Source organism: Ambystoma mexicanum, chromosome 2q (genome assembly GCF_040938575.1).
Source record: "Ambystoma mexicanum isolate Mex_15411 chromosome 2q, UKY_AmexF1_1, whole genome shotgun sequence".
Classification (NCBI taxonomy): domain Eukaryota; kingdom Metazoa; phylum Chordata; class Amphibia; order Caudata; family Ambystomatidae; genus Ambystoma; species Ambystoma mexicanum.
The window spans coordinates 885,357,495-885,371,078 of record NC_090924.1 but is presented as its reverse complement, the minus strand read 5'-3'; the positions used below and the strand labels follow the sequence as shown (position 1 = coordinate 885,371,078).

Below are 13,584 nucleotides of genomic sequence, written 5' to 3'. Positions count from 1 at the left end.
ATGCTGTGGTGGATGAAGGCCGCGCGGAAGGCCATAGTCTGTGCAAACATGAACAAAAAGAGCCTTACATTGTATCTGAATAGTAATTGGAATATTTGGTGAATATACAATTACTAGCAGTTCAGGTGCAGAGGTGAATGCTATGTCAGTGAATATGTGACAGCTGGGTGGACATTTTTGCATTACTCAGCTCTATTCTAGGGTTGTAGCACAAAAGTTGGAATGGGTATTATAAATAATCTCTCAACCTATAGAGCAACTGTCCCCAGTTGGAAACTCTGCTATACTTTATATACAGAACATGTCAGATATGCCAAAAGAACATTCAACATATGTCCTCTTGTGTGTACCATTGGGTTATTGAAACACAAATGTTTTATATTGGATGCAAAGGTGATGGCCGTATACATAGCCACCAACAGGGTCTGACTCAGAGACACAAAATAGGCTGGGCATCCCAAAAAAAGTGGCCCATGTAAGATTCACAAATCATGGAAATGTGTGACTTGCTAACAGATCACATGTGTAATTCTTTTTGAAACTTTCGGAAAAGCCAGGGATAACCTGCCATTAGTTCTTTGCAGCAAAGACAATAACGCCATCCAACCATGTACTTATTTTATAGAACCGGAAATAAGGCATTTCTACTAGTGTCTGCTAATCATTACATATTTTCATTTAACAAGCGATGCAGCCAAATAATGACACTGGAAAAGTCAATTACCTGTTGTATTTAAGACAAACCCAGCCCAGGAAACAGAATATAGCTGAATACTTGGAGTGGAACATCTTTTTTTGGGGACATTCTTACAGCTAAATTCAAATTCTCATGCACAGTGGAAAGCTGAATGGTTCACTTGTTTTCTCCACTGTTGCGGGTGACAGAGTAGACATGTCAACGTTATTTTCTTGACCAAGATACCATCATCTCAAAAACTGAAGCTTTTTGCCCCTGACTTACCCTTCTCTATTTGGTCTTTGATTGAACATTTACAGGGTAATTCATGGAATAAATGTGCGCTGAAATTTGTGGCGCAAGCTGGCGCAAGTGTGAAAAAGGTAGCGTACGCGTGCGATTCATGGAAGGCTCTGCGCGTGTTTTTTCCAGGATGTGCCCCAAATCAGCGCGTGGCACACACAGGCGCACATGTCACTGCGACATCCTGAAAATGATGGCGTAACTGGGGGAGTACTGCTGGGAAATACACAGAACACCCACACGCGCGCAAACATGTATCATGGAATCGAATAGGGAAATCCACGCAAGTCAATATACACGTACATGCACAAATACGTCCGCCACACGAAAGCAGGCGGAAGCGTCCCCACGCAGTATAAAAGTGCGCGCAAACAACAGACACGTATATACAGCTACGATGAATGTCCCATTTCTTGCAGCACTGATCGTAGGACACCGCAGGAGGAGAATAGCCAGGCCCCGCATTATTTTGACCAGGACCAGCCTTTTTGGGATGCTTGATGACCAGGTCTATGGCAGGTATAAGTATCCACCTCATATCATCCTAGACCTGGTCACTGAGTGGGAGACTGAAGTCACATCATCCATCCTGTGCTCCCAAGCATTGACCCCCTTGGAGAAGGTGCTCAATGTACTGCATTTTTTGGGCACTGGGTCATTACAGCAGAAAACTGCCATAGTGGGGGGCGTCTCACAGCCCATGCAGTCTCGTTGCCTACACCAGGTTTTGGCAATCATCACTGCACGCCCCTCAGTCCACAGGCGCATATACATTTCCAGAACACCCGCAAAAAGGCAAGCCATGGTCTTGGACTTCTACAGGGTTGCACACTTTCCCAAAGTGCTTGGTGCCATAGATTGCACCCATGTGGCTCTACGTCCACCTAGGCTCACTGAAAACATCTACCGCAACCGCAAGCACTGGCATTCCATGAACGTGCAGGTTGTATGCGATGCCAAGGGAATCATCACCTCTGTCCATGCAGACTATCCAGGGTCCATCTATGACAGTTTCATATACAGAATGTCCGCCCTGATCCGGGCCCTTGAAGCTGGGAAGCATGGCGACACATGGCTCATAGGTTAGTACAAATGCCTGTGCACGTGCATGCATGTCACACACAGAGAAATACACAAATCCAACTAATGACAACCATCATGACCTCCCCAGGGGACAGTGCCTACCCTCTCAGCAGCCACATGATGACGCCAATACGGAACCCCACCACACCCACCCAGGTAAAATACAACGCAGCCCATATTGCAACCATGGCCATAGTGGAGCGCACATTCAGAGTGCTCAAGTCACGCCTACGCTCCCTTGACCGTTCTGGCGGCCAGCTACTATATGCACCCCAAGTAGTGTGCAGGATCATTGTGGCAGCATGTGCCCTGCACAACGTTGCAACATGGCGGGGCGTACCGGTGGACATGATGGTTCCCCCACATCCCCAACCACATGCACTGGGGCTGCTCATGGGAGGGGAAAGGGTACATGGCGAGGCAGCCCAGACCCAGCTTGTGGCCACATTTTACACCTAAACTCCCACCCCTGCATAGTGCACACAGGCCTGTCACATACCAGGTGACAATCGATGATGACAAAGAGACAGTCAACTGTCACAACCTTAACACCCTGAGAATGTTTGCATGGAAGTGCTACATTGTGTGCATCCCTAGCTGCTTAAATATAACCACAAGGAACATATGCAAGGTGAATATCCCACCACCCCCCCTGCAAAACAGGCCATGTAAATCACTGCTATGTCACCCAAACCCTCCCAACACCCATGACCCCTGTCCTCCATGCCATGCCATGGCATGCAAGAAGATGAACAGCCAACCAAATGCACAACCCATGACACAATTGTCATTAAGTGCAACGTGAGAAATGTAAACAGGCATGAGGCATTCACACCTGACATGGGACCTGATGAACTCACTTGGCAAAAATTTACCACACATACAAAAGGGGTCATTATGAGTATGGTGGTACGCCATAGCCGGTGCCAGTACATCACTGGCACAGTCCATACCGTACCGCCATATTACAAGAAACCCTGGTGGGTGGAGGGCTGTGTGGTGGTCACCACAGCTGCACCTGCAGCTACCACTACCGGTGGGCCCATGTCAGAACAGGTTACTTACTGTCGGGTCACAAGGGTGCCAGGGTCTGATGCAACAGCAGCATCACCTGGAGCGGGAGGGGGTGGTGGCATGGCTGCACCAGCATGTGACTGGACATCCTGCCCCTGTGGTGCACCCCTGCCTCTTTGCGCTCTGCGGCCACCCTGGCCACCCTGGACTCCAGTTACTCCCTGGTCACCCCGGCCAAGTGACCGACCACTCCCAACAATGTCAGGACACCCAGCTGAGCCCCCCATAACCTTTGGTGGCCTCCCAACGATGGCACAGATGTACTACTGCCAATGGGAGGTGCACTGAACAATTGTCCTGGTCACGATGGTAGACGCACCCGTGTGCTCCTGCAAGGCTGCCTGTGGACCCTGGGGATAAATGACGTTCACGCAATGCTCAGGCACCCCAAAAAAACAAGAAAAACATATACGTAACCCCTGTACCCTATGTTCGTGTAAAAAACCACACGCAGTATGCTGTGGCACCCAGGAACACAAAAAAGCGTACGTGATTAATACTCGGACTACTATGACATCAATAAATGGGGACGTGACAAACAGGGGCACCCGCAGTGGGAAAAATAGCGTGCAATAGTGTACGCGACTCACTGTATGCGTGGAAAATAAATACCCGTAGGCACTGTAACTGCTGTGAAGTAATCGCGTGTGAACCCCAAAGTAGGAAAAACACACTCGTCGGTCTCCACTGAAAGCATGTACAGCGCACAAAGACCCGCGCGGACAATTTACATGTGCAGAAGGAAATGCCTGCGCGCGTTACATCACTTATGCGCTTAAGCGCTAAGGCCCTTTCCTCGAATTACACGCTGACGTGCTGTTTTCTCACGTGCCAATTCACTCTGCATCAAGCTGTACTGAGTTCTCATTTTGTTTGGATTTGAGAAATGCAAGGATGAATGGAGGAGGATTAAAGGTCTTTCCCCACAGTTATTGCTGGCGGCACATGCCCTGTTGGTGATGAAGTGGAAATCCACAACGGTTCCAAGTGAGAGTGTATGGTTAACATGGCTTCAAACATATGTGTCATGGAAAAGATAACATCATCCCTACATGGGAGATCTACGCAGATTTCATAGGCAAATAGATGCCAGGGATAATAAAATAATACGTAATATTATCGACAGTTGATACCCCACCTCTCAGGATGGTCTGGACTACCTCACGCGATGTGCTAAATTGCATAAAATGAAATCAAAAATGATATGTAGGCATGCACAAAAAGCCCCCTCCCCCCGATGGCGGAGTCCCTTGACATACAAACTGTGACTATTTGAAGATTTACTCATACATGTCTCTTATGATGATCGCTTGACTCAGGGGGGGTGGAGGGCGGGAGCAAGGAATAGTCACTTTTATGATTACAGTTCGAAATTGCTAGAACGTATGATGTTCACGACCAGTTATCAATTGGAAAAGTCTCGAATTATGTTCTGTACATCCTTGCTTGTACTCTTTTTGTGACTTGTACTTATAAAAACTTAATAAAATGTAATTGAAAAAAGTCAGTTGTTTACTATGCACTAAATGTGAATCAATAAAAACATTCAAGCAAAAAACAAAAGGCAGGTAGAAGTGTAACGCAGCGGTAAGCAAGAAAAGGGGAAATTGACCCTAAGTAGTGGAGAAATATGGATAATAGATAACTGGCAGAGGAAGGGAAGATCCACAACATGAAAAAGAGGGAAGAGAAGAGTGTGGAGAATATAATAGAAACAAATGAGGATAATAAAAAAGACATTAAACAGTAAGAGGGACAAGGGGTGACAGGGATAACACCCCAAAAGGAAGACCAGGGACGAGAGGAGACATTAAATAAAGGGAGAGCATGATGGGGAAATAACATAACGAGCTGATTATGGAAATAAAGTGAGCTATCGTAGGAAGGAGAACAAGGCAGAGAAACGGGAGGAAGAGAGGAAGGAAGGCTCATATTCTATAAATGTCCACTGAAGATGTATAATCAACCAGCAATGTGCAACATGTTATTCTATTGACAACGTGTAGACGCAATGAAGCTTGGAGATCTTATAACCTAAGGTGTTGGGTACAATAGCATGTTTCTGCTTCTACCTGGTCATATGTTTTTATGAGTATATGGCTAATCCTTGTTAAATGTCATCTTCACAGGAATCCGCCTCCAACCCTGTGTCAGCCAGAGTTGTGGTCAAAGGAACTGAATGATTTCATTAGCAAGTAAGTTATAAATACTGTATATTTTTGTATGTGCAAAGAAGACTTATGGGCAGAATAAATGCAAGTCAGCATGCCCAGTCATGTATGAATATGGTGAGGCTTACTTCTTTTAAGATTGAAATCTGTCAGAACACCTGAATTATGTATTTTGCACAATCCTATTTATCTGACTGATTTCGGGAAACGTTGTGCAGACAAGTGTCTCCATATGTTTTGTTTTATTTGGAACAGTTTAAGACAGGGGTCAGCAGTTAAAGGAAAGGAAAGGGTTGGCCTCTTCGATTCACTAGATGTTTGAACTATGACTCCCATGATCGCATGAGCTGATGGGAGTTTTAGTCCAAACTATATGGAGAGCCAAAGGTAGAAGATATTATGCATGCCTAACTCCATGCAGAACCATTCATTTGAAAGTGCTTTCACCCTAAAAAGTAGTTCCAAGTAAAAAGCTAAGAGAAACATTGTACACAAAATGCCGAGTACGCTTCCAAGATAGCTGTTGGTGGGATATCTTCCATTATGCACTTTTCAATTGAGTTTCCATTTTCCTGAAAAAGGGAGGTAATTACCTTCATGTGATCTAACCTATCCCACCTAATCACCCTTTTAGTGTTGGTTATTGCATGTTGCTATCCTTGTGGTGCGTTGTATAGTTTTAACTCCTTCTTGGAGGTCTAGCTGCAACTCACAGGTGCAGTGATTGCTCTTTGTTGCAAGGATCATTTGCATTACCTGCATTATATCTCACTGTGAACTAGTAATGGTAAGGAATTCTAGAATAAAGGCTGCACTGTAGCTTTTTAATGTCCATCCTGATGGGGAATCTCATACGGATCATCCATTTTCTAACCTCAGGCCCCATTTGTTCAAATTATGTTTACCTTTTTCACCCTGTGAGTCTACTCTTCGATCTCGTAATTCTGAAGTTTAACTGTCCCAAATGAGGTTCACTTCTATGGCCATTTCTCCACGTTTCAAAATTCATCACTTGCATTAAGTTAAAATCACCTCACACCACTAAAGTTGGGTATTTTGATTTGCTATCTACTATACCCTGTATCAGTTCTCTTTGGGGTTTTTTATTAGGGGAATGTTCTGGCTTCTGTACGGGTGCATTGTAGAAGTTTAATACATACAATGGTGCAGTTCTCCTGACCTGCAACTTCAGCTATTGTTCTCCCCTTCTACACATATGGTACAAAGCCATCTATGTGGGCTGTGTTGATTATCCAGCATTCCTTTATTAAAATAATATGATAGTTTTATATAACATATATTCACAATGGTTCTTTCTTAGCAAACCCTGCTATGCTCCTAGGCAATATCTCAGGTCTTTTCTCTTTCCCTTTGTTCGGGTTTCCCAGAATACGGACTAGTATCAGACCTTCAGCCCCCATTTTCTGTCCATGTGTTTCTGTTTACACTGGGGCTAACAAGGACATGGGATTGATTATTTAATCAGGGTCATAATGTTGTGTAGTCCCTTGCAATTGCTTCTTAATTACAGTTCAGTTATCCGATGGCTCAACTACCTCATTTCCAAATATAGTGCCGTTTATTGGGCAACACACTGATTTAAAAGAATCCAAAGCTGTGTATTGCTACACAGCAAGCCCAGATGCACTCAAATAGGGAAAAAGATATCCCTCTATTTCTATTAAAATTCATTAAACATTTGGTGCTAAAAGAGGCGTAAATTTTACGATGTGTTAACAACGTGTGAACTTCTCTTATTTGCAACAGAAAGGGTCATTTAGAGCATTTGGCAGTATTATTCAGGATAAAATATACAGTCATAGAGGTCAAACCGATAGAACAATCAGAACGAATACACTAGAGCTGACTTATGGATTTTAATCTTCTGAGTCCAACAAGTCGTACATTAGTAAGCAAACAGTAGTACAATCAGTGTTCCCTATTTGCACATGGAAAGGACACTTGTAGGTATTCAATATAACAAAGGTTAAAATCCATAAGTCAGCTCTAGTGTTTTCGTTCTGATTGTTCTATCGGTTTGACCTCTATGACTGTATATTTTATCCTGAATAATACTGCCAAATGCTCTAAATGACCCTTTCTGTTGCAAATAAGAGAAGTTCACACGTTGTTAACACATCGTAAAATTTACGCCTCTTTTGGCACCAAATGTTTAATGAATTTTAATAGAAATAGAGGGATATCTTTTTCCCTATTTGAGTGCATCTGGGCTTGCTGTGTAGCAATACACAGCTTTGCATTCTTTTGCTTTCTTCTGTCCCAAGTGGCCTTGTGACGACAGCCCGATTGCACCATAAGACTGATTGTAATACTGAACACTACCCTTTGTTGATACATTTCTTATTTATAAATCCTACTACTTTCAGACTTTTTACTTAACCTGTCTGTGCACCCCTATACTCCTCTAACACACTGATTTAAGCAATATGCCCAGAGCGGCGGGGGCATTACCGAGTCAGGTAATGCCCCGGGCCCATAGTTATAGGCCCCGCATTGAGCCTTCTCATTGGCTGAGGGGCTGTCACGCCCCCCGCCGGGAACAATGGCTGTGGAAGCCCGGCCAAGGGATATCCCTGGCCAGGTAAATGCCCCAGCGAGGGCCAATCAGAATGCTTGTTTCATTCTGAGTGAGCCCTCGCCGTGTACTAATAATAGATATATGCCCTGTAATGTAATAACTAAATCTGAATTGTTAATGGTGTTTAGCACATTATGTTAATTCTGGGTCTGTACCTCTTTAGACAATAGGAAATCAGTGCTTGTTTTGTTTAATGGTAAATTTCTCCCTTTGTTACCTCTTCCTTTACAGTATGTACTGAACATCCTGCAGAATTATGTGTGAGTTATTCCCTTAACATAAATATAGAATAAACATTTTAATATGGTTAATTTTGCTTTTCAATAAAATTCAAAGTCACACGGAATAATCAGCTAGTGGATTCATTGGAAACATCTGGGATTGTTGATGGTGAAGTATGGCATCTTTATCTGGAGAGCAAAGTAAGCATCTGAATTACTGTAGTTTGGTGGTCAATTGCCTAGTGATCAAATGTCCAAAGTCCAAAATGCACCTTTCAGCTTTGAGAGTTCAAAACCCAGCCTCGAGAACAGAAGTGCGCCCTTTGAAACAAATGTGGAAGGATTAATAGCGCAAGGGGTAAGGAGCAAGCAAATTCAGGTTTTCAATGAGAGCACTGCCTCCCACAGGTAGTTTTTTTTAAAAAATTGGAAAAATGTGGAAAACAATTCAGGAAAAATAGCCTGAAATCACCAAATCACCACAAGGAGGAGATTGGTTCCAGTTGAGCAGACCCTTAAAGAACTGAAAGCACCTGTGTAGGACCTCGCTCCTCCTGGATCCAATGATTTAATTCCATACTCCTTTAATATGATTCTGGAAAACTTTAGAAGTGAAAAATACAATCTCATAATTCCTAGTTTATGGCTGCAAGGGTATTCCGAATGACAGCATCACAAGATAGAATGCTTATTAATGTGTAGGCCTTGCAGTTGACCAGAACAGTGTATATCACACTTTCATCAAGGTTCAAAACTGCATATTTTGGTTAAAGATATTCCAGGAGACCTGTATCATGGATTGTTAGGGATGTAGTGTTGAAAAGTGCTTATGCCTGTCTAGGTCTTTAAATAGGCTGGCACTCTGTTTAGGGGCTTTTGTTGTGCTGTAGTGTACAGATTTTAGTTCCAAGCCTTCCAGTACCCAAACAGAGTTCATTTGGGCGGATATGAAACTGCAAGGTGCAAAATTCTACTTCCAAGTTTTCTATGAAGCATTACAGTGCACTTTGGGCTAAGCCTCACAGAAAAGTACAGATGCTGATTCCAGGTCTTGATAACAGAGCCAAATAGTAGATTGTAAGAGTTGTATTGTTTTTATTTTGCCATAAAGAATAGGACATTCTATTCAAAAAGCTTTCTTTGGGGCAATTGCCTTGAATTTCCAGTCCTATACTGTCAACTCTTCCATGCTCTACTGATCACAGGAATAAACCCTGAGTACATATCTGCTTATCCCATAATCAATTTCGCCACATTCAGTAGACGAATGTCTACTGAATACAGCCATACATGGCTGTATCTGCCATGGTGCATCTGGCTTGGAGGGAAGGATGGATGGGGAACCACAGACTGAAGTGAAATTTTCAGTCGTCCAAGTACTAATCATAAGCAAAATATAGCAATTTATTGTGTTGGTCACAAAATAGTGCTATCTTCTACACTGGTCTTAGTCCCAAGTCTGCTTACTCTAACAAATTGTTATACTTGTTATATTCATGCCAGGAATTCCATAGGCTAAACTCCCCTTCACATAACCTTAATGGAAACAATATGCAATATATGGTTTTATTCTGGAAATCAAGCAAAATTACTTGAGGAAATTCCATACAATGTAATAACCTTTGAAAAAGAAAAAAAAAACATGTCAGCACCTGTTTCGAACTTCACAAGCTTTTTCAAGGCAAATACCCAATATTAGATCAAATTTCTCTGCATAGTCTTCTTCTCTATAATACGAAAAATAATATTAATATGACGTGTGAATCGTTTGCCTTTTCTTCTGTTCCATATGGTTGATTCTCTTTCTATTCACTTGGTGTGTGCTTCTCCTTCTTGTAGAAAGGTACTCTTCCTTTTGGTGAGTCCTGTAAACTTGTACATTTATGTTGCATAGCTCTCACCAGGCAGGAGTGTGATATTTTAGCCCATCAAAGATTTGCCAAAAATCCTGTCATAAATAATTCTAGCATAACATTTTGTTATAGTAATTGAAATTGGGACTGATACCAGTGCAAGGGTTAGCATCGTTTGTTGATTCACACAATACATTGCTACATATTAGTTCTGACTGGTGTTACGTGTGATACCTCATTTGTGTTTTTCCCTGAGTGTCTACAGAGATAAAACATAGAAACAGAGTAGAGTGCGGCTGTACCATCCACAACATCTCAGAGACACGTACAGACTATCATTTATAAGCCCATCCACCCAGGCTCCTATTTCTTGAGGTTGTGGGAATGGGTTAAGGGGCATGGACGGGATTGCTCCAGGAGAGCTGACTCATCCTGAGGAGGGAGGGGAATGTACTAAGTCATCAGAGGGGAATTGGTTGGCTTATTCCTTTTGCCTTCCTGTAATGTCATAGAGTTTGTTTCATGGAAAAAGACCCACTGAACAACAATAAACACATGTGCACCTTCTGTCGGTATCATGTGACTTTATTTTGATATGCCAGAGCATGTTTAATTTTTTTTCTAACACAATCACTCAGCCAGACCTAAAATTACAGAGAATCTTAGTCATCGTATTCAGATGTCATCAGAAAATCCTTTCCACAGGTTATCATTTTTCATGTAGAAGCTTGATTAGTCTTGTTACCATGACTTTCCTTCTATTGCAAAATGTTGCCAGCTTTTGTTGCAATGATGATGAGAGTAGGAAACAAGACTGCTATATTTACTCTACATAACAAAGAATATTGGTGCATGTTTAGAATTTCTTTCTGAGATAAAGCATTTACAAAATCAGTTATGTCAAATGGATGTCACATCTCCAGTACCATACACTGTTTATTATTTACTTTTTCAACTGTTATTGCATTAAACAAAATACTAACATATATTGCAAATTAGCATAGGCCTTCTTTTGAGAGATTCTTGAGAGATATTAAAGACACCACTGTTTGAAACAATCCAGATTCAAAACAAAGGTCCAGGAGAGATGAGGAAATATGCCCTAAATTAGCACTAAACTACTCAGAAAACATATTACTGATGTCTTCCATGCTAAGATGAAACATGCAGATATGAGAAGTCATATTTGGTCCTTTTCCATGAGGTGACCATTCACATTATTAGAAAAACCCAATCAAGACTGGGAAAGCAGGCCAGTGACGAACACTGTCAAATAAGAATTCATCCATTGGAACGCTGCTATGTAATTTAGCAAGGTCCTAGGTGTCATTTGCGATTTCAATCTGCCTTTCAAAGATCCAGTCCACTAATATGTGAGTAGATCACATGTTCAGCAGTTCAGATTAACAAGTATCCTCCCCTTGGTAAACTTCCAACCCAAAGTTGAAGCTTTAACCATTTACAATTAGTACAAAACAGGGCTGTTCAGGTGATTAAGGTTTGAAAAGAGACAGTTTCTTCACAGTGCTGATGAAACTTTATTGTCTGCTCATTGCACACAGAATCACCTTAAAAAAACCTGTGCACCCTGCGGTCTGGAACAATGGTTCATCCAATATTATGAAAAACCTTAACTGGTATTCTCCAACAAGAACATTCTGATACATCAGAACAGGACTCTGTAAGAGTATCGAGATGTCACCATTAGCAGAAAGTTGTATTAGACTTAGAGTGTTTGGACCAAGCATATAGAATATGTTGCTGCCTGCTTTGAGAGCCCAAGGAAATCGCCATTGGTTCAAGAAAGACCATAAGGCTTTTCCCCTGGTAAAAGACAACCCCCGGGCCTTTCTAAGTCATGCCTCAGTTTATGAGATGTGTGGTGTGCATCTATAATTTTTCCTGCCTTTTTCTGCATCCCCTTTGCAACATATTGATTTCATCATACCAATGGATCCAGGAAGCACCATTCAGTAAAGACCATAGGATGGACTCCTACATATTTAATATAGGCTACATGTTCATTTATAGCTACAGAACCCCTGGATGCGAAGATGTTGCGGAGGGCTCCTGGAATGTCCCTGTTCCATACATTGAAATTAGTGGCTTCAGCTTCTCTATTCTTTCCATTTTGGCCAAGACTCCCGACATATACTTTGATGAATAGTCGCACCTTAAGGACAGTCAGCCCATGCATTCATTGGTAGTCTTGTGCCATATTCCATCCCCCCAATGCTTGCCCCTTTGATTCTGTTCCCTCTACCCCTGCAAAGTCCCTTTGTTTTTCCCTTTTCTATCCTTGGGTGTCTCATGCCATTGATTCTTTGCAGGTAGTGTATTAGAAAACCTCGAATAAATAAATGTTTGTGCTTCCAATAAAGACAATAGCAAACATGGCATTCAGTACAGAAGCCTGGTTGAATGCCGAATAGCCCTAAATTCATCATCAGGAACAAGATAAACAAGATCACCTTTTCCCCTCTTCCCTATGTTGCCCTCACCTTGATGAAAGTGGGGAGTGGGGAGGATTACTACCTTTTCCCAGAAAAAGTCATAGAGATGGGTTTTGTGATTCTCTATTCTTAACACAAACACAAGATGAACATTGATTGATGGACCTGGGGTCTTGCAAAGCACTTGCCCACAGTTGCAGGTTTTCTAATGCTAGAAGTTACTCACATGTATCCACACTTTGCAAGATGACTGATTAGGGCACCAGAGCAAAACAGATGAGTGTTGGCTGGAAGGTTTTCAATGGCTCATAACTTCTAGCATTGCTCTGGGAAACCCTCCAGACGATCCGATTACCATGCCATTATAGAAGGGGAAAGACCATATGCAAATCATGCTTGATCCATCCCCACATGATGTAGTCCTTCCTGATCGTATGTTTCAGCCTCATTGGGCATTGTTAGTCATGTTCATCATGGGTATTTATGCATGTCAAGCTTGGTAACCACATCTGGGCCTGGTAACCCACTTTGGGTGAACTTACGGCTGCAAGGTTAAGGATAATTTAAAAAAAGAACCATGTCATTTTATTTTGGCTACATGAATAGGTCACCATCCTACTGCATACCACAATGCACCCCTGTATTATGGTGCAATATGCTGTGGGATAAGGGATTCCCTGTGGTTATTTTCCTTTTAATCGGTCATTTCTGTTATAGACCAGACCCAGGGTGTCCCATAACTCAAGCAGTGATCTCCGTATATGCGTGCCCAGCTTATAAGACTGTGTGTACGACTTTGCACAATTATTTTACATTTCTAACCCTGAAAAGGGAGCAGAAAAGTATAAATAATTCAGCAGGAATAGGCTCCATAAGGACTGTACCTGGCTACATCAAACATGCCTCCAAGAGGGTGGAGGGCTGGTGCATGCAAAACTAGAACCAAATAAAGGCAAGGAATGCTGTCCATCTTCTACAAAATAATATTTAAATATTGAATTGCCTCATCATGCATCCCGGATATAACCGCCTGATTCTATAGTAAAATAAACCCAGGTTTATCTATAAAATGTACCATGATGTGGAAATGTAAGCTGTTTACTAGTTACTTTGGTTCTGCTGCATTCGTCATAGATAAATATGTAATTCCA

At 42.2% G+C, this 13,584-nt stretch overlaps 1 protein-coding gene across 6 annotated transcripts in view; it reads left to right on the top strand.

Moving 5' to 3' along the window:
* MYO3A (myosin IIIA) overlaps positions 1–13,584 on the top strand; it is a 2,295,212-nt gene that overhangs the window by 443,416 nt on the left and 1,838,212 nt on the right. For all 6 annotated transcript variants that reach the window (XM_069648154.1, XM_069648153.1, XM_069648152.1 and 3 more), the window contains exon 9: positions 5,266–5,331. In XM_069648154.1, the coding sequence (XP_069504255.1) occupies positions 5,266–5,331 (66 nt within the window). The remainder of the gene's footprint in view (positions 1–5,265; positions 5,332–13,584) is intronic.